We start from the raw sequence: 23,395 nt of genomic DNA on the forward strand, positions 1-23,395 counted from the left end.
GTTTTATTTACTAGTATTAATAAATATACATTTATATTATTAGAGAACAACTTAAACAAACCTTGAACCCTGAAAGAGAATACAATGATATAGAACAGCTATGGGAAACGACTGCCAAAATAATAACTAAGACAGCGGACAAGATCTTTGGAAGGAGTAGGCAGAAGACGGCAAAAACATGGTATGACGAGGAATGTAGGAAACAGCTGGAAAAAAGACAAACAGTAAGGAAGACTTGGATACAACTGCAAACAGACCCAAGTAAAAAGGAATATGACGACTGCCGAAAAGAAACAAGAAAAATAATAGGCACAAAGAAAAGAAAATATGAAGCTATGGAGAGAGACCGGTCCAAACCAGGCTCTAGAGAATTCTATAAAGCAATTTCCTCTGAAAAAAGAGGACAGGACCAATTCCATCCATACACTGAGAGACAATCAAGGCAGTATGATAATGGACGGTAAAGAAGTAACTGAAGAATGGAAAAAGTATTTTAGGGACCTTCTAAACATCATACAGGAAGAACAGCACAAAGAAGAGATCTATATCACAGCGGACATGCCCGTCAAAAATCCCTCCTTTGAAGAAACCCAAAAGGCCTTAAATAAGCTGAAAAATCACAAAGCGGCGGGTACGGACGAGATACCAGCAGAACTTCTGAAATATGGAGGAGACGCACTACATCGCCAAATCCACCAGCTAATAACGCACATAAGGTTAGAAGAAAGGATACTAGCACGATGGAAGAAAAATATAATAGTGCCCATCCACAAAAAGGGGACAAAACAAAATGCGCGAATTATAGAGGAATTTCACTCCTAAACACGGCATATAAAACCCTCTCAAACATCATTCTTAGTAGACTAATTCCTTATGCTGAAAATGTCCTAGGCAAATATCAAGCCGATTTTAGGGCAAACAGATCAACAATAGATCAACTATTCACGTTGAGACAACTTCTAGAAAAGGAATGGGAGTATAACAGACCCATATACAATCTTTTCATAGACTTTCGACAGGCATATGATAGCGTAGAAAGAAGCCAAGTATGGAATGCCATGGCGGAGTTCTCAATACCAAAGAAACTCATTTGGATGACCAAAGTCTGTATGGAGGCTGGAATATCTAAAGTACGTGTAAATAATAAACTGTCTGGCAGCTTTGAAATCAACAGTGGACTCGACCAGGGTGATGCTTACTTGCACTACTTTTTAACCTTGTATTAGAGAAAGCCATGAGGTCGGCCGAAATAAAAACAGAATTGCTATCGGTTCAAGGTCCCAAGTTATTACTCGCATATGCAGATGACATAGATCTCGTTGGAGACTCCATCGTATTCACGAAAGATATCTTCAACAAGGTGGAAGGAGTAACAAGTGAAGTAGGGCTGAAGATTAATGAAGAGAAGGCGAAATATATGTGTATAAATAGAACGACACGAAGAGACAGAATAGGACAAAATGTGACGGTCAACACCTTCAATCATATCCGTAATCACAGCTGACAACGATGTTACTGAAGAAATAAAAGGCAGAATCCAATCTGCAAACCGCTGTCTATTCGCACTGGATAAGCTCATAAAATCAAAAAATCTTACAAAAAGTTCAAAGATCAAAATCTATAAATCCATCGTCAGACCTGTAATAACATACGGATGCGAAACGTGGACCATGACCGAAGCAAACGAAGAAAAGCTCAGACGCTTTGAACGAAAAATACTTTCGGACCTCACCATGACATCACCACAAACCAATATAAGATCAGCACCAATATCGAATTAAAAGCACTCTACAATGACGCCGATATTGCCCAAGAAATTAAATCACAATGACTAAGATGGGCAGGCCACGTGCACAGACTGCATAACGAGAGCCTTGTAAAATTGGTAGGTATGGGAGGAGATTCCCACAGGCAAAAGACCACTTGGACGTCCCAGAATGCGATGGAGAGATAACATCCAAGCAGATCTCCGGAAAATGAACATTCCATTTGACCCTAGGTTGATGGAAGACCGAACAAATTGGAAAAAAGTTGTACAGTCAGCCAAGACCCGTCCAGGGTTGTAACGCTACGTGATGATGAAGAAACATTTATATTATTAATATATAACAACCCTTATATTAAGGTTTTATAATAAAGTTTTATATAAAAAAAAATTTTAATTGAAAATAGCTCCTAAAAAACTATTATTAATAGAAATATACTAGAACTGAATAAATAAAAAGAAATACGATATCTTCTAATTTGATATAAATGAAGTAACAAATCTCTCTATATGGTGGATGCACTTATATGGGGACACCCCGTATTCTAAATAAAAATTTTGCCCAATTATTAGCATAATACACACGTCTAACAAAATTCATTATAAGGTTATCGCTCAGTGAACTGAACTAAAATCTGTACGAAGGAGAGTTCATAAAAAGCAAGGATAATATAAGAAATTGAAAAGGGAGGAGTTTACCAATGCCGTGACGTCACAACGAACAAGTGATATAATAAACTGCACCGCTATGATCAATTCAGTAGGGGAGGCGATTTTTCGCTTTGTTTAAAAAATCGGCGGGAACGGTTGGTTTCTTTTCGTTGTGTTGTTCTAGTGATTTTTGTGGTCAACTTTTGACATTACAATGAAGGAAACTAATGCAGTATTATTTGAAGAAGAAAAGAAAGAGATTGCGAAAAAAGGTAAAACAGTTCAATATAAACACAACGAACAATAATCATTTATATTACATTTTTAAAATGTCACTTTTATATTTTACCTCTATTTATATGGTACTATATAGAATGTCACACAAGATATACAAAATGTTTTATTTAGGTTTTCTTTAATTTAAAATTTCTTTATTTTCTGCATCCGTTTTTTTGATTATCCAAACTTTTTAATTAGAAACTGTTTTATGTCATTCACTATTTTTCTATTCTTAGCTATTATTTAATCAAGTTAGAGACAACTTCACTTTTTGTGTTTGAATTATTGTCTTACGACTTGGATTCTTGTTTTTTTTATTCGTGTGTAACTATTTCGAATATCTTGACATTTAAAAATAAATATTAATAAAAAATTTAAATATTTTTGATAATAAGCATTTAAGTTGCACTTGTAATAGCGCAGCAACAATAATCGTTTCCTTTGGACACGTATTTTTCCCATTATTTTCATTTGCATTATAAACTTTAAAACATCTGCTATACTTACTACTAATTCCATTTTGGAAGAACACATCAGTCTAACCTCAAATAAGCTTAACATGCATACCTCATAGAGGTAAAAAGCCATGGTGGTTCCTTACCTCCATGGCATACCTTCATATCATAGGAAAAAAAGTTTATTACATCAGATCAGACCAGTAGTATTTCTGATGCTACTACCACATTTTCATTACAAAATATATATCTGTTGAAATTACTATGATGTTTTTGTATATCTTCTTATAGAGCCATCTTCTATAGAAGTTTCAGTTGGCCATCACTTTTTTAAACACTTCTCTATCTTTTGCAAAGTAAAATATCTATTTAACACTGAGGTTATTCCAATCTCTGATATTCTTCAGCCAAGATTTTTTCTTTTCTTCCCAAGCCTTTTCTTCCCTCTACTCCTCCTTGCATGATGATATTATGTAGCAGAGAGTATTTATCGTTTAGAAATATGTGACCCAGATACGGTGTTTTTCTTATTTGAATTGTGTTTATAAGTTTTCTGCCATGTCCTATTCGTCTTAACAATTCTTCATTTGAGATTTTTGCAGTCTCAAAGAATTTTAAGAAAACACCTATGTAGCCTCCAATTTTTTTACGGTTTGGGCTTTCAGAGTCCAAGGTTCTAGCCCATATAACAGTTGCGACTATACATAACATTCGACAAACATCAATCTGATAGCCATACTCTTCTTCTTATTATTCTTCTTCTTTTTCTTCCTTCTTGTATGTAGGCTTTAAAATCTGTTTCTTCTTTAATATTAGCCTCCAAAATTGTTTAAATTATCGCACCATGTTTTTCTTGGTCTGACAATACTTCCTCATCCATTTGGTGACATCTCGTGCTATTCGTACTATCCTATCCTCTGCCATTCTACTAATGTGTTCGTTCCACTCCTTGTTTCCGTTTTGTCATCTATCCATTTATGTCTTCTACATTGCATGCTCTTCTTATGTTTTTGCTTCTCTCCCTATCCAACACACCTTTACTGATATTCGTAGGAGTATTTTCATCTTTGTTAATATAGGTCTAATTGCTGCTTTATAGATTCTTGTTTTTGTGTTTTGTCTTAGGTTTTTGTTCTTCCAGATTGTGTTATTAAGAGATCCCGCCGCTCTACTTGCTTTTAAGCTTTGTTGTCGTACTTCTTCAACATCTTCGTAACTAGTCATATTTATTCCCAGATATCTAAACCTTGCTTCCTGCTTTATTATTTTCCAATCAATTTCGATTTTACATCGTAGTGGATATTTAGATGTCGTACATTTGGTTTTTTCTGCTGATATTATTATATTGTATTTCTTGGCTGTTATATTGAAGATGTGTGTTAATATTTGGAGCTCGTCTTCTGTCTCGGCTATTAATGCGGTGTCGTCTGCATAACATAATATTTGAATTTCTTTGTTCCCCATCCTGTAGCCATGACCTTTACATACTGCTTGTATTATTTCGTCCATTATTATATTAAAGAGAAGTGGGCTTAACGAGTCACCCTGTCTGACTCCGCTTTATACTGGTATATACTGTGTTAGTTTTCCATTTATCTTTGATTGTATTCGATTATGGAAGTAGATGTTTTCGATGGTTTGTATAATATTGATTGTTATGTTTCTTGGTGTAAGACGTCTTCGACTTGGACGCAATCGAAAGCCTATAAAACATAGATATGCTGGTTCATTGTACTCGATGGCCTTTTTTGTGATTTGTCTTGGTACAAATACATCGTCTACGCAGGATCTTCCGGATCTGAATCCTTGTTGTTCATCTGATAAAGTTGTTAGTTTATTGGTTTTTTTGGTTAGGACTTTTGTGGTAAACTGAAATGTGGTGTTCAGTAGATTTATACCTCTATAATTGTTGAGGTCTTCTTTATCTTCTTTCTTAAACATTGGTATCATTATGCTTTTTCTCCATGCGTCTGGTATCTTGCAGTGCAATATTAGTTTTTGTATAAGTTTTGTCATCTCTAGGGTTATACTTTCTTCTCCGTGTTTTAGAAGCTCGTTGGTTATTCCATCTGGTCCTGGTGACTTTCTATTTTTGAGTGAATTTATGGCAATTTCTACTTCCTGAGGTTCCGAGGCTTTATATCGGTTCTTTGAGCCTTGTTTTCTTTTACAATAGGTAGAACGCTAACCTGGCCCATCAACCCTCCTCTTTTATCCGAGCTCGGGACCGACTGTGGGCATGAACGCGGCTTCTGAGCTACTTAATCCACCCAGTAATCACGCTCATAACCTTCAGGTAGAGTTTAGCCATACTCAATTTCTTATTTGTAAACATTGATTTAAAAAATATATTACACCAAAAAAATGTAGGTAGAGATAAAAATGTAGATAGACAAAAAAACATTAAGAAGAAAAATAACCACCGAGATGTTGAATTGGGTTATGGTCTTATCGTAAAATATAATTTTAAGTAATATGTTATGTGTGATAATAATAATATTTATTGACTTGTTCAATTTGCGTTCCATTAGTTAAAATGTTCTTGGACAGTACAAGGTCGGTCATGTATTGTGTTTTGGAAAAGTTAATTTTAAGGCCAACTCATGTACAAGAGCATTTCATCATCAATCAGCCAATCGCGTCCACTGCTGGACATAGGCCTCCCTCAGTTCTTTCCAGTGTTCTCTACACTGGGCTGCCTGTAGCCAGTTTCCCGCTACGCGTTTTATATCATCGGTCCATCTAGGCGGTGGTCGTCCTCGGCTTCTTTTATAGTTTCTGGGCCTCCATTCCATAATACGTCTTGTCCACTGTCCATCTTGTGTTCTGGCTAAGTGCCCTGCCCAGTTTCACTTAAGCGTCGTGGTTCTTTCGATGACGTCTTGAACTCCTGATCTTTGCCTGATTTGTTGGTTTGTTCTGTGGTCTTGAAGGCGCACGTTTAGCATTGCACGTTCCATGGCTCGTTGTGTAACTCGTGAGTTTATTCGCAGATTTTTGCGTGAGTGTTAAAGTCTCTGCTTCATAAGTTTGTACAGGCAAAACACATTGGTTATAAACCTTTCGCTTGAGATACATAGGAATTGAATTTTTTAGAATATGGCTTAATTTGCCAAATGCTGTCCATGTCAGGCCTATTCGCCTCTGTATTTCGTGTGTTTGATTGTCTCTGCTTATTTTGATCTCGTGTCCTAGATATTTGTAAGTGTCTGTTTGTTGTATGGTATTATTGTCTATAGTTATATTTCCACTCATTACGAGATTTGTCATAAGTTTAGTTTTCTTAAAGTTTATCTTTAATCCTGCTCTTTCAGACAGACTTTTAAGCGAATGTATCATAGAAACCGTATCCTGTAAATTATCTGCGATTAATACAACGTCATCTGCAAACCTTGGATGATTTAATATTTCTCCATCTATATTGATGCCCGTATCTTGCCATTGAGTGTTCTTAAATATTGACTCTAGAGCTGCCGTGACCAATTTTGGTGAAATATTGTCTCCTTGTCTAACTCCTCGACCTAAGCTGAATTTTTCTATGTCTTCGTGTAGTCGTATACTTGATGTAGCGTTCTCGTAGATGTTTTTGATTAGTGTCGTGTACCTGTAATCTATTCGGCTTTGATTTAGGGCTTCCAGTACTGTTTCAAACTCTACAGAATCAAAATCCTTCTCGTAATCGACAAATGCAAGAACCAGTGGTATGTTGTACTCAATGCACTTTTCTATTAAGATCTTTATGGTATGCAAATGGTCATTTGTGCCATATCCTGCCCCGAAGCCTGCCTGCTCCTTGGGCTGATAGAAATCAATTTTAGGTGTTAGACTCTTTGTTAAGATTTTCATAAAGAGTTTGTACCTATGTGTCAAGAGGCTGATGGGTCTATAATTTTCTAATTTAGTAATATCGCCTTTTTTGTGTAACAAGACTATCACTGCATTGTTCCAGTCTTTTGGAATCGTACCCGCATGTAAGCATTTATTAAACAGTTCGCTTACTGATTTTAATAGAATTTTTAGTCTATAGAGAAATTCTATTAAAAATAAGAACATATACGTTAAACAAAATAGATTACAGCACATATCTGTCATTCACCTTTGCTCTGCTCCTTTTCATGTCAAAAAATCATACATACAGATCACATTGGATCTCCAAATATTTCTCTGTTAGATATCAGTACAACCCCGCTGCATAACATAGTCTTTTCACGTTGGAATTATCCATTTTATATATTTTTTCTGTCTATTTCGGTCATTACCTCGTGCATAATGATATTAAATGGTAATCGGCTTAGTAATTTTCATTTTCAAATATTTCTGTTTTTTTTTGTAAAAAGTGTGATATCGGATACTATCCATTTGCTTTTGTTAACATAGAAGGAGACGTAGAAGAAAAGAATTAAGAGATAAATTTTATTATCCTTTAGGAAACTAAAAGGATAACTATAATAGATAACTACTTATACCAAAGGATATTAACTATACCATTAACTCGTATTAACCTTTTTCTTCTTTTTTTAATCGTTCTAAATGTTTGGCATTCCTTTCCTCAGGTAGCTTAGCTTCCTTCGTGGATGTTTTAGTTGTTGCTCTGGAAACCTCAGAGTCTTAGAACATTATTGCCACAAATTGGTCGCATTGCTTCTGTAGTGATCCTTTCCGAAGTTAATATGCTCCTTTTCTAACTTGGCTGCACCGTACTGAAGACGACCAATAGTCAGAAATACGTATATACGGTTGCCTTTCATCTTATACACATATTTTATTATATTTTTTTCCTTTGTTGCGAGCTAGGCCGATACCTTTTACCTTTATTATATATATATATATATATATATATATATATATATATATATATATATATATATATATATATTGTCATACTTTTTCTTTCCCAACAAAAGAAAAAAATAAATAAAAAGATCCATCGGAATAAAATTTTAAGATATCATTATAAACAAAATGTATATAGTAATTTAAGATAAGATTTAGTGTAGATAAGAATAGAAATTTGTTTGGCAAACGACCTTTTTCCGTTTCAAACAAAATTATCAAAAAACCTTTGTTTAGAATTAAAAGACATTTGACCTGTAAGTTAATCTTTTCATTGTTTGTTTAGTCGAGTATTAAATGACCATATTCTAATCTTTTGAAATATGTATAAATTGTGTATTGACAAAACCAATTTTAAAGTAAGCTATTTAGTTTTTCTCTGAAACCGAAATTAGGCTTTTCCAAAATCATGGTAAACACAATTTGAGCTTTTGATTGGACGGTCGTTTTTAAATGGGAATTTGTGAGCCGATCAGGAGACCGGAGGAGTTAGTTATATTTTGGTCATCGAAAGGAAACAGTCGTTTGTCTCAAGATAGGGTGTGGTTCGTGAGTTTGGATACCGGCGTAACGAAAAGAAGTTAATAGTTTGCAGAAGGAGATAACAAGTAGATTAAAAGAGGTCCTTGTATCTACCGTGGGCATTTTATAAAGTATATGTGAAAGTATTCTTACGGCATCAAGTTGACCAAAGGAGGTCCTGGTGTCATAAATAAGTAGCTGAGTTTGGAGAAGTGAATCAGGTGTTTTTTGTGTAGTCTGCAGGAGGTTTGCAGAGACGTTAAGAAGGAGCCGAGGTGCCAAAGAGGAGAGATCACATCGTTGAGGAGACTGGACTTTTCTGGGTATGTTCCAACATACAACTTAAGAAGAAAATAAGCTTGAATCAATGTGAAGGACCGCTATTTTATGACGCTAGTTCCGTTATGCACGCCTCATTATTTAATTATAGGGAACTTCCCAAACTTATTCGTACTGTGACGGCCTTGGGACTTTGCTATTTTTTTTTGCGACGCCCCCTCAACTTAACCTTCAATAATACTTACCAATTTTAGTACTATCCTAGTAACAGAGAGACTCTGAATGTAGACGTATATCCTGGCTGGTCAATCTTAGGAAGTTGACTGGTCTAACTCCAACTGATCTACTTCGAGCTGCGAATAAAGGAATAAGATGGGGCAATGTGGTCGTCAACATCTCTAGAACATAGGCACATTTAGAAGAAGTAACAGGTTATAGTTATAATAAAAACACGATTTAAACATTTATATTTTTTATTAGAAATTAAGAACGAAATCAAAACATAGGCACAAAAATAAAAATGGATATTTATTAATATCCATAACTGTTTTAAAGTGAGCTCCAAAATTCAAACAGTTTGTCCTTGTCGTATTGAAGCTTTAGGCTGGAATCACAGGACAATTCTGTCAGTTGTTCTTTTTCCTCTGTTAAAAGTGTCGATGGCGTGGATGACAGGAAAGGGTTTCTGACCCAGTCATATTGCTCCATATCTTCGGGAAAATATTTCTCAAAGTGTTCGCTCAATTATAACATGTGTTGTGTAAACATATTTTTTAAAGGGGGGTCAAGGATTTCTATTGATTTTTCTTGTAGAATACCTTGTAAAGCAGGGAAACAGTCAATTTCTTGATCTTCTAATTTTTTCTTCCATAAGAGCAGCTTCTTCTGAAACCCAGTAATTTTATCTGCCAATTGCAGGATGTGAGTATTGTTTCCCTTCAAAGACCATTAAGATCATTTAATTTGTTAAATATATCACAGAGGTATGCTAATTTTATTATAAACTCTGAATTAACAAAGTTGTATGTAGATAGTGTAAAATTTATACACGTGCGAGTACGTTGCCTTTGGACAGCCAACGAGAGTTGGAATAATAAATTAAAGAGGTGTGCTCGGCCCCTATTTCTTCACAAAGTTTATGGAAAAGTCCTGATTTCACGGGTCGTGTTTTAATGTAGTTCGCCACTTTAATAATGCTATCGCTATCCATCACAACACTTAATTCAGGTCTAACGTTCTTTGCTGCTAAAGCCTCTCTATGTATGACACAATGTGTCCATTTTACACTTGGAGTCTTGGTTTTGATGAGAGCTTGTAGTCCTCCATACTGTCCAAACATTGCTCGGGCACCATCGTACACACGCCTACACAATTATCCCAGTTAATATTATTTTCAGTCATATATGAGTTTAAAATCTCGAATAACTCAGTAGCTCTACAACTTTCACATATTTTTTTACAAAATAACAAATCCTCGCATATATTTGTTTCTTGTATGTACCGTGCATAACATATCAATTGAGCATCATCATTACTATCAGTAGCCTCTTTCAGCTGAATGGCAAATAAACCTGAAAGTTTCCCCACAATTTGCTCATTACTATCTTCTGCCATCTCGTGAATATGGCGACTAACCGTATTGTTTAAAAGAGGTACATTGTTTATTTCTTTAGCTGCCGATTTTCCAATCATCGCTGTTACCATATCAACCGCTGCAGGTAAGATCAGTTCCTTAGCGATCGTATATGGTTTTTTACATTTGGCAACACGGTAAGCACCATATAAGAAGCGAGCAATGCTTTGGTAGGAATTGATGCTCTTGAAACCAAAGCCGTGGTCTGATGTTTTAACTCTCGCAATTTTCTTACAAAAAAGGCTCTCGGCTTATATTGTAAATAACTGTGAGTTGATTCCAAATGCCGTTTTAGTTTAATATGAAGCATACTTTCAGCCGCCAACACTTTGTGACAAACAACAAGTTTTCTTTGTGGAAGTTCTACATTCCCTTTAGTAACGTAGGTAAATCCAAAATCCAAATATTGGTCGTCATATTTCGTATATTTATTCTTTTTACTTAAATTAACATTACTGCTCTCGTCTGATTCTTCAGGCGTAAGTATCCATTGTTGATAGCAAAAAACTCCGCGTGACTAAAACCTTGACTAAATGACAAATGACATAACACGCGCGACAGTAGGGAATACGGGGGAGAGGGGAGCCGACCGGCTAAACAGAATGCGCCCGGCGCTCACTCTACTCCAGTGTTGCCAATGTCCAGATAATTTCGTAGACCATCGGATAATTTTCGGATTGAACAATTTTTTGAATAATTTCGGATAATTCAAGGGTCTATCGACTTGATGTTATATTTTTTATTTGATTTATTTATTAATACATATATTTTAGAGTATTTTAGACTTTATTAAAAGTCCGCGCTGACGCCCCAGGGCGTCGCGACGCACAGTTTGGGAAGCTTTGGCCTAAAGCGTGCAGTTGCTATGCTAGTTAAGTTAATTGGCATAATGTCTTATTCAGTAAATTCAGCTAGATGTTAAAAAATAAAAAATATACACACTACCAGAAAAAAACTGTTTAACCAGTTTATTTTTCTCATCCTCACATACGAATATACGAATAGACCTCCTAGATCCTTATTTCGTTTGAGTTTTCTTTATCACTAGATTACACAATTCCATATTATGCAGTTTCATTATTATTTTGTTTAAAATGCAATAGTCTTTCTTTTTGGCACCTAATTTTTTTCAAACATGCAACAATACAATTTGTGAAACTTATTTGTCCAAATTTAACATAGTAAAAGAATTCTTTATACTCCAAATTAGTCGCCTTCAAACTACTAGGTATATAATATATTGAATATAAACATCGTAATGTTTGGCGTAATTTCATCATTGTTTGCAAATTAAGTCGTTCAAGTTTGCACGCATTGTGGTAATTATGTTCGGAAATATACCTATATCTTAATTAACGGTATGTATTCTAATAATTGACCAACCTTTTTACATTATCGTTAAATAGCTAATGCTCTAGAGATGACACAATTCATTGGTACTCGAATATTACACCAAAGAAAGCTATTTGAATCTTTAGTCTACAGTATCCAGAAATTAGTAAAACGATATGGCATGGGACAGAAAGAATTCAATGAATGGTTCAATTTAAATGATCACACCAAATTCTTTTCAATCCAAATCCAACCAATAATTTTAGTAAAATAATACCACAATTAAATAGTAACAGATAGTTAAATAGTAAGAAAATGCAAGCAGCCCTAAATATAGTTGACGACTTTATAAACAAGAGAGACTGATAGTCAATGCTCAGAAAACACAAATCGTCAACTTCACAAAAAAAACAGCATTACAAGGCCTAAAACCACCGGTGCTGGGAAGAACAGAGATTTCATTTGCCAAAAAAAAACAAAATTCCTTGGGGTATATTTTGATCATAGGCTTACATGGAATACTCACATTTTGAAAACAACACAGAAAGCTACTATGTCCCTGGCCAGATTTAGAAGAATGTGCGGTAAGAATTGGGGACTTAACTCCAAAATGACTCTGTGATTATTAGACCCATGATAACCTATGGCTCGGTGACGTGGTGGACAAAGACGCAGCAAGTGGGAGCAATAAGGCTGCAATAAGGTAATACACAAAGGCTAGCATGCTTGTGTATTACAAGGGCCATAAAAACAACTCCTACTGCATCGTTGGAAGTCTTGCTGAATTTACCACCACTTCATATCTTTATTCCATAGTCAGCGACATATAAGCCAGATGCATGGTACTGACAACAGGAAGCTAATCGAGGAGCTAAAAGCCGATATTGTGATGTGGAAACCTATCGATGCAACAGCTACGAGATATAGCTTTAACAATAAGTTCACAATTAAGATACCAGGCAGGGAAGACTGGAATAAAGGTGTACCCATACAAGCTGCTGCTACCTGGTACACGGATGGCTCAAAAACATCGGAGGGTGTGGGAGCCTGCATAGTAGGGACAAATCAAGGGATACATTTCCCGGTAAGTCTATCTAAGGATGTGACAGTTTTCCAGGCGGAAATAACGGCAATCCATCACTGCGTGGAAGAAATAGAAAGGCAGGAAAGAACGTTCTGCTCAGTTGCTATCTTCACAGATAGTCAAGCAGCGCTTAAGGCACTCCATTCTGTAGAGGTCAATTCTAAGCTAGTATGGGATTGCGTGTGTTCTCTAAATAAACTGGAAGACCGGAGCAAGGTTACGGTAGCCTGGGGTATGAGGGTCATAAGGGCAATGAAAAAGCAGATGAAATGGCCAAACAAGGTTCATAAATGCCACTTATTGGACCGGAACCCTTCTGCGGCGTTGCAAAGTCAGTAACAAGAACGGCTACAAGGAAGTGGATAGCTCACAAATCTCTGGAATTGTGGAGGAATTCACCAAGACAAAGACAGGCGAAACAGTTTATTACAGAACATTTGCCAAAATTTACGGCAGACCTAATAAGCAAAGACAGGAAAACAGTCAAAGCCATAGTAGTAGACCTACTAGGGCTTTGTACAGGGCACTGTAAGCTGAATAGGCACTTGAAGCTGATGGGATTATCAGATGATGACCTGTGCAGATTCTGTCACCTCGAAGAAGAAACAGCAGAGCACATTTTATGTCAGTGTGACAGTCTGGCAAATGTGCGGTTCTTTGCACTAGGAGAAGAAAATCCACTGGCAAATAGCTACATGGAAGGTACAGTCTCGAAGCTACTAGACTTTATAAAAAGGGTCAGGCTAGAGAATGTTATCTAGTACTAGAGGACCACAATAGATCTGAAAAGGTCGCAGTGGAATAGGCCAAAAGGCCACCTCTCTAAATCTAATCTAATCTAGTTAAATAGTAACAAAATTTACACACAACCCGAGAAACGATTCAACATCTTATGGTTTTTTGAAGACAGAATAATAAGCAGGAACACTAACACTATCTAGTTGAAGAAGAAGTCCCATCTTCAACTAGATAGTTAAATTTAAGCGTATGCAATATTTTTCTAAGCTTATACCGGCTAGAAGTCATAATGATAAATTGATCCAAATAACATTTAAGGCTGTTTATTATAGCCAATGTGTCTCTTATAGTTGTTGTTAAAAATTAGGGAATTTGGTTACCTGACAACGACGTATTCTAAAGAGTAAATATTCTGCAGCTAAAATTTAACATTTTAATAAGCCTATGGGTACAAAGTACAATAATAATTACTATGATAATGAAAAAACTTTAAAGATAACAAATTCTGGGATAAAATAAAATAAAGAGAGCTAGTCAAGAGCATAATCCAAGACATTATTTATTCTGCGGAGGAGTATCTGACATATCAGTATCACATAAATTGATTGTAATTATACTGAGAGAGTATCGAATACTCCAAGAGTAGCGACATGAAGATAAAGACTAAAGTTACGTATATGTTACTAAAGATTCTTTTTAAGTCGTAGACACGAGATGTCAAAATTGGTCGAAAAATGCAACAAAACATTTTAAAGATTTGATTCTGTGGATTGCATCAGTGACCTGGGTTTTCTGTCTAATGCATTCTATTCTTTTTCCATTTTTCTTTGTTATACATAACATGCATCGCTCCATTGACCCTTGGCGTGACTGTGAGTTTTGTTATTATCTCTTTCTTTAATGTCCAAGTTTTGCAGCCGTATGTCATGATTGGTAGTATACATTGATCGAATGCTCTTTTCTTTAGGTGGCCTGGCATTCTGGATTTGAATATTACACTTTTACTAAAATATGCCCAAGCCAATTTCATTCTTCTGTTGATTTCTGGGAGTAAGGAACCAGATTTATGTATTAATTGCCTGAAGTATACAAACTTGTCTACTGTCTCAAGTGCAGTGCTCTTTATCATTAAATCTTGGTCATCCGCCAGCTCATTGTACATGGTTTTTTCGTTTTCGAGTCAACTTCATTGCTAACTGCATTGTATGTCGCTTATAAGTTCTTGTAGTCTTGTAGAATTATTATCTGTAAATCTTAGATACCTGAGGTATTCTCCATCAACGGATAGGCCTTTGTTCTGCCAATTCATTTTGCTGAATATATTTTCTAGGGTTGCTAGGGAAGAGCTGGGGATACTTTGTCCTCTTCTTGGACACCTATGGTAGTGAGAAATTCCTTGGTTGTTCAAAGCTTCTATTACTCATCTTCTATTACTCGCTTCTATTGCGTCTTGGGATATGTAGAATCGAAAGCCTTCTTGAAGCCCATGAAGGTTAAGGCTAGAGGTATTTCGTAAATGAATTAATACTATTAGAAAAATTAATATTAAACCGCGTCAATTATCATTACGACGAGCTTTCGACATCCTCTCTGATGTCTTCTTCAGGGCTTCCGAGGCCTCAGTCTCCCGAGCCCCTAGACACTACTACACTGGTCACTAATCAATACATTACTGCTACTGGAAACAGCGGACGGTTCATTTACACCGTCGATTATGACGTGGTTTGGATGGAGGTTTGCGTAGGTATTGGTATGGGGATTGGCGCAGGGATTGGCGCAGGCATTGTCGCGGGAGTTGATGCGAACATTTCTGACGGCAGTTGGCAACAATGGTATGCGACATGAAAAACTGGAATTATATTAAAAAAATGTTTTTTATGATAATTTTTTATTTAATATTTTTTTGCATTATAAATATGTTTGCTCTATTTCTGTTTTATTTTTTACAAAAATTAGACAGCCAATGATTTTATAGGGAAATAACGTGATAAGTCCTACCCGTGACACGGACACTACCCGTGACGACACCACCTTGTGGCACTAGTTCTGTGATGCTAGCCTCAGCATTTTACTATAGAGAAAAAAATAATACAACGCCTGTGTAGAAGCTTCGCTTCAAATACAACCAACTTTTAATTTGCAATTTGATAAAGTGTTGGTTTGTCAATAATATTTCTTGAAAAGACATGGATATTCTGCCGAAACGTTGGGAAAAAAGTGAATAAAAAATAAACAACAAAGTGGTATATATCATAAAAAACCTTTTTTATGAATCTAAGCCCAAGGAATTCCACTAAATATGTCCGAATTATTCTTTCTTTTTTTCGTGCCATCTCTGCGATGGAGGTTGGCATTCATCATGGCTATTCTGATCTTAGCAAGGTTTAGGAACACGAGAAGCAATAGTAGCAACACATGTGCTGGTCCAAAATTGTTACGATCAGAAGAAGGATGTGTTCCTATGCTTTTTAGATTACCAAAAAGCGTTTGATCGTGTCCAACACCACAAGTTAATGCAGATCCTCAAGAAAGTTGATATAGACCAAAAAGACATAAGATGCATTGAAAACTTGTACTGGCATCAAACGGCACAGTTAAAAATAGACAATTCTATATCCAAACCCATACATATAAGAAGGGGCGTTCGACAGGGATGTGTGCTTTCCCCTCTTTTATTTAACATTTATTCGGAAGCCATATTTCAAGAGTCTTTGGAGGATGCAAAGATGGGAATCAAAGTGAATGGAGTATTGATCAACAACATACGATATGCTGATGATGGTGTCTTAATTTGTGATAACATAGTCGATCTTCAACAACTTGTCACTATAATCGGAGAATACAGTAAGCGAATGGGATTAGAGATTAATACCAAAAAAACCAAATTTATGATCATCTCCAGAAACTTGGATGCACTTGAAAACTCCACCATAACACTGAATACTAAGTCCATTGAAAGAGTGAGTAAATTTAAATACCTGGGATCGTGGCTTTTTGAAGACTGGGCATCGGACAGGGAAGTAAAATGGTGCATTGAGCAAGCTCGACAAGCTTTCGTAAAATTCAAGAAAGTACTGATTTGTTCAGAGTTAGATCTTCAACTTAGACTAAGGTTTACTAAGTGCTACGTGTGGTCAGTGCTGCTATATGGCGTAGAGGGCTGGACACTCAAAACGAGGGATATAAATAGATTAGAAGCTTTCGAAATGGCTCTATCGCCGTATCCTAAAAATACCATGGACAGCGAAAATCACAAATATAGATGTCCTTAAAAGAATAAACCAAGAACGCCAACTTTTCGAAACCATCAAGAAAAGGAAAACGGCGTATCTAGGTCACATCATGCGAAATTAAAAATACTAGTTCCTCCAACTAATAATCGAGGGTAAAATTGAAGGCAAGAGAGGAATGGGACGCAAGAAAATGTCCTGGCTCCGAAACATAAGGCAATGGACATAAGGATGTATTAACGACATACAATCTCTGATACATATTGCAAGAAATAGAGAATTAATGGAAAATGTGATCGCTAACATCCATTAATGGATTTGCATCTGAAGAGGAAGAAGAAGAAGATTCTGATCTTATATGCCACCGCTCTGAATAGTTTGATTGATGTGCATTCGTACCATTCCCTCAAGTTACGCAACCATGAGATTCTTCTCCTTCTTACACTTCTCTTGCCCTGGATTTTTCCTTGTATAATTAATTGAAGTATGTTGTATTGCTTGTCAAATTTAACGTGATACTTGGCCGATTTGAAATTAGGCTCCACCCACGATGTGCATTCGACCACAACAGAATTCGTCCTTATTATTTCTTGGCACTTCGAAGTGCAAGGTACTTGTATAGTCTGCGACAAAGTTTTTTTTATTTTACTTATGTTTAAAGTTACTGTGTGTTGAAGAAATATCGTATTACAATAGATTTGACTTTTTAAATAATTATTGTTAAGTACTTTAAATTATAAACATGGATTTTCATTCATAATTTGAAGGCAAAGTCTTGGACAAACGAGGGAGGTAATAGCAAATGTAATTATTTTTATGCAGAGAGAAGCGATGCAAAATTTGCATGTTAAAGATTTTAAAAAAGTTCAAGAGCGTGATTCCTTAGCAACGGGAGTAAGTATAGTCACTATAAAACGGATCTCTCGTGAAATGAAAAATATAGAAGAAGGTGCTTCTACATCATTTTCGACGCCAAACAAAAGAATGAGATCTGCCCCAAAATCCAACTTGGACGATTTTGACAAAGGTTTACTTCGGCGTATAATAATAAATTATTATGTTACGGAAAAACGAGTTCCTACATTGCGACATATAACAAAAAAAAATTAATGAAGACAATATTTATACAGGGTATTATTCTATTTTAAAGAAATAAACAACAGATTAAAATATTTATAACTTACTAAAATGCTAAAATGCCAAAGATCCGAAGAATAAAATTATACGACTATAATATAAAATATTACGACAATTCTAGTATAAAAATTGAGTAATAAATGTTTCGTCGGTATGTTCCAGGTATAAGATTAACTACTCTTCTTTTATTCTTATACAGTTTACTGTAATGCAAATGTAAAGCTTTCATCTCTGCCAATATTCCTCTCATAAAATTACAGAACGAGACATTTATAGTGTTCGAAAAAACTGCCGCTTCAACATGACTGAATGGTCAATATTAATGAGTCAAATAAAATATAATTATTAGAAGAATTTTTTTAACAAGTAACAAAAACAAAATATTTTGTATTTTGAGAAAAATTTCCGAAGGAAAAATTTTAACGTCAAAATAACATACAATATAGACATATCATAGAAGTTCCATTAATAAATAAGGTCACTCTCTGTAAACTTGTAGTATGGAGTGTACCAAGGAGACGAAGATACCGAGCGCATTATGTATCTCTTTTCCTCCGAATGCGTTCTCACTTAATTTTCTACGCAGGTGGACAAATTTGTCAAGTATCACCTTAGATTTGACAAGCAATATCTTTCATTACGCATAACATGCCCCAGGTATTGCAACTTTCGTGTCTTGGTGGTTCCCAATTATTAAGAACGCTTTATAGAAGAGTGCCACATGTAGACATATTTGCAACTTTACTCATCCATCTAAGCGAGCCCATATCTGCAACATGAATTCGTTGATATACTTTTCTTTTAATTGCCAACATTAAGTACCGTACATTATTACTTTTGCTGGAGACATTTAAATAAGAGGCAAAATAATATTAAGCGAATAGCATAATATTTTTTAAGTTTGAAAATTCAAGGAGACGCAAGTGTTCAATTGTTCACCTCAGAGAGACGCCACTGCCAATTCGATGAAAATGACTTAAAGTAATGCTCTTCCTTTTCCGTTTCCGTACATCGTATATCGCAAAACATCTGTAAGTTGTCCTTTACAGCACATATTAGCGGATGTATTCTTTGTATAGACATATTTCCATAAAATGTTTATTGGTTTGTAATTGCTTTCTAGTTGTTTAGATACACATTCGTTAATTATTGTAAATGCAATATACATTCCTATTAAATTATTGAAACAAACTTATAAAAACCGGCATTTAATTATCAAGGTCGACTAATTTGTAGATAAGTCATTTAATACTAACAAATTGATTTCTGCAAATTATAATGAAAGAGATAAAGAATGCCAATAATTCCTGAAATAATTACAGAAATCTTGTATTTTATTGTATAGTATTCAGCGTGCAATAATAAAAAACTAATGTTAGTAATGAATTAAGTCTGAATGAATTAAAACTAGTAATATATTTTCTAATTTCAATCACATGTACCGGCATATGATTATCTGCTAAGTTGTTACAGGTATGGTGTTATCATGAGTTACCCCATTTTTCTCAATCTTCTGTCAAGCTTGGATATTCTGATAGGTCTATTCGTTGAAACGATGTGGTCAGTGTACCTTGTAGGAAATGTGCCTCTACACTTCATTTCAGCATCGTCATTTCAGCATCTCTGCTTTATGACGTCATAACACGCTATTGACATCTATTGATAGCTATTTAAACACAGATTTGACGAATATGTGCTCCTACGCCATATATTTGGGTTTTTAGTCAATCACGGCGATTGCAAGCTTTTGCTGACAAATGTAAACTTTTGCATACATACAGGATGATTGATTAGTGTGATGAAGCTCAGTAGATCTGCTATAACAATAGATAGCAATAAAAGTTGTTTATTTGTTTTAAAATACAATCTGTTCCATACAAACAGTAACCCTAAGCATTTTTGCTAACAATAAAACACTGAAAACTTTTGTTTTCAACACTTTCACAAAATTTATTTTTGTGTATTTTAAATTATTATCACTACAGCTGTTTCGGCCATAGTGCCTTTCTCGAGGCACTTTTCCTTTCAGTTGTGGTCTACATGGACAGACAATGGCCCTGAAAACTCTCGTTAAATTTGGAGTAAATCGGAATGGTTTCTTCTAAATTTATTCGAAGACTGGTTGAAATTTATCGTGCTCCCTTATTTTAAAAAACTTGAAGGATAAAAAGTGTTAATAGGTGACAATTTAGCCAGCCATATTTCCATCGCTGTCATAAAAACAGTGCCAAAACAATAATATTAGCTTTGTTCTTTTACCGCCCCATAGCACGCATTGCTATTTTAGACCACTGAAGGGTAAATGGAGATCTGTTTTGACTAAATGGAAGCAAACACAACTTGATCCTAGAATGGTTCAAAGCGACAGGACTTATTCTTCTCGACCGAGAAGCTGTTTTAAAACGAATCCCTTTTTAAGAAAGGCCTGTTGGGGAAATTGCCAACGTTTTGAAGGATATGTTTGAAACAACAAGATATGTAAAACCAACTATGTCCAGCAGACGAAAGACACTAAATGTTGCTCCAGGTGAGAGCATCAGAAGATTTAAAAGCACAAAAACCAGACGAGACGACGGTGGAAGTACGACTACCTAATCAAAAGAGAAGTGAATAATCCTAAGTCACGCAAGTCTAATAAATACGAACTTTCTTCTGAAAGTGAAATAGATGATATAGAACTTGAAGACGAGACCGACGAACAAGAGTTCGGCGATACTGAGCCCGAGAATGTTGAGAGTTTATTCTCGTGAACTTTAATACAGAGAAACGGCTTGTAAAATATGTTATAGAAATCTGTCAAGTCATAAATGAAGAGCACCTTCAAGTCAAATTCTTACGAAAAAATGTGGGTAAAAAAGAAACATTTTTTTCATATCCTGACGTAATAGACGAATCGATGGTGAACAGGAATGAAGCCGTTCGTCTTCCAGCTCCACACCTTCGCCGAGAACGTTTCAATTTTTTGACAGATTTGGTTGAAGCTGATAATGTTTTATAAACAAATAGGTTAGGTAACTACTTAATAAAAATATTCTTAACTAAGTACAATACAGTGTAAACTTTTTGAGAATATTTTAATTTGTTGTTTTTATATTTTGTCAGAATAAACGTTCTCAAAAATTTATTTCACGCTGTACAATAGTAACAGATTTTTTTAAAAGTTAAATTTGATGTCAGGTCACCTATAGAACAGCTTTACTTGCCATTTACAGTGATTTTTTGCTTACATTTTCAAGTCACCCAACAGACTTGAGAAACACGGTTTTAACTTTTTTTTTGTACTTTTTTTTTTGTTTTTTCAAAAAAATTTTATATAGGTTCTATTCTTTGCCCAAAGTGGCATAACTCCATATTTTTTGTTTTATGATAGATTTATCAGTATAACAGGTATTACTGAATTAATTGTCCAAATTGTAGTCAAGTCATTTAACCCTACGGTAATTACTTTTTGACGTAGTAAAATTTTATTTAGCTGATACAAATAAATTGTTATATTTTCTTTCATAGCACATTCTCCTTAATTACTAAAAAACATTTAACGATCAAGTAAAAAAGATATTATTAACTTAAATAATATTTACCAATGTATTTCACGACTGAAATGGTAATTACACAATATAAAGAATCGCTGAATGCCAAGTTTCAAGAAAGGTGTAGGAGAGGAACACAGTTATATGAATATAACATAGGAACATAGAAAGCAATTAAAAAAGAGATGTAAAGGAAATTAATATTAACATGACTCGATATAGACAAATATTAATATAGCTGCTAATAATAATTAATATAGCTGCTAGTTTGTTGGCTACAGTACGTACCATTCTGCCTTTGTAAAAAGTTAAACCACTCGTTAAACAATAATTAAACTAAATATTAACTAAGAACAACTAACTAAAAACAACTTGACTAAACTTGAATTGACTAAACTAAGCAGAAACAGAAACTACTAAATATTCAGGTATAAACGCGTTTGCAAACTAAAAATACCTAGAGAATTGACTAAACTAAGCAGAAACATGAACTAAATATTGAGCTATAAACCCTTTTGCAAACTAAAAACAACTAGAGAATTGACAAACGTCAAATTATTTGACAAATAAGACAAATAAGCAAAGGGGGACGTTAGAATTTTTATTAATTAAATGCAAAACTAGAATTTTAGTATTTATTTAATTTATTCGTCAAAATCATCTTAAAACCAAACAATATTAGTATGATTGAATAGGTACATTAAAATAATTGTAGTTTCGCATTTAATTATTAAATATTCTAACGTTTGCCTCCGGTTAATTGTCAAAAAAGTTGACGTTGACGTAAAAACAATTAGATATCAACTTTTTGACCAGAAGTAACCAGAGGCGGAGGTTTTTAAATTTATTAATTAAATGCTAAACTACCATTTTAGTATTTATTTAATTTATTCATCAAAATGAGCTTAAATTCAAATAAAAATAGTATGGTTGAATAGGTATTTTCAATACTTTTCAAACGAAGTATCACTTGCCATAAGGTCCTATTTAAAATTATTTGTCACAGTGGCACTGTAACGTTATCTGTCACCATTACGTCACTTTTTATGACTAATTAAGAAGCCTACGTCTGTTTATAACGTCCCTCCAAATTTCACTATTATAAGTATAACCGTTCAAAACATACGAGGGAGGAAACAGACTTTTAACTAGCACTGTATAAGAATACTGCCATATTCAAGATTGGAGCGAATCAGAGCTCGATATATTTTAAGAAGTGATTATTTGTCGGCCCCCAGAGTAACGGGCGAGATATTTAGACAGGTTGATTTTTTGGAAGCAGTTTCCTTTAGTTTCCTGGATATGACGTGTTCTCCAAGTAAGCTTTTTGTCAAATATGACACTCAGAAGTTTCAACTGGTCAACTATTTGCAAGTGAGGTCCATTTAGGGTTATAGAGGGCGAATTAGATCTATGTTTGTTGTGTAAAGTGGACTCCTTAAGATTTTGAGGCTGACAAAGAAATAATTTAAATGATTCAATAATTTAAAATCATACATATAAGAAAAAATTAACATCAAAATACGGTTTATATTTCTCGTACTTTTGTACTTGTCCTCTATAAATAACCGCAATCAACAGAGGAAAAGTTGCAGTTATGCAAATGATATTAAAATCATAAAAAAAACTTGGACAAATGACCGAAGAACATGGCGTATATAGGTATGCAAGAAATCCCCATCGCAGTCACGCGTTTTCTTTACGTCATTTATGATTCCACGAATTAAATTGTGGTTAGTACGACCTGCAGTCCGGTAGTTAACAAAGGAGGTTAAAAAATTATGTATTTGTGGAATAACCCAGCTATACCGACTAAATGATTCGATTAAAAAGAAAAACAAAAATACTTAAAATTGCTATATCTTCTTAGTAATTTAGTTGTAATTACTGATAACGATGATTTTATGTTTTAAATAGTATTTTATAT

At 34.8% G+C, this 23,395-nt stretch overlaps 1 protein-coding gene across 1 annotated transcript in view; it reads left to right on the forward strand.

Moving 5' to 3' along the window:
* Positions 1–2,529: 2,529 nt before the first annotated feature.
* Positions 2,530–23,395, forward strand: part of Pu (GTP cyclohydrolase punch) — a 107,076-nt gene continuing 86,210 nt past the window's right edge. The window contains exon 1 of the mRNA XM_072520646.1: positions 2,530–2,688. Within this exon, the coding sequence (XP_072376747.1) occupies positions 2,631–2,688 (58 nt within the window). The 5' untranslated portion in view covers positions 2,530–2,630. The remainder of the gene's footprint in view (positions 2,689–23,395) is intronic.

Source organism: Diabrotica undecimpunctata, chromosome 1 (assembly GCF_040954645.1).
Source record: "Diabrotica undecimpunctata isolate CICGRU chromosome 1, icDiaUnde3, whole genome shotgun sequence".
In the NCBI taxonomy this organism is placed as follows: domain Eukaryota; kingdom Metazoa; phylum Arthropoda; class Insecta; order Coleoptera; family Chrysomelidae; genus Diabrotica; species Diabrotica undecimpunctata.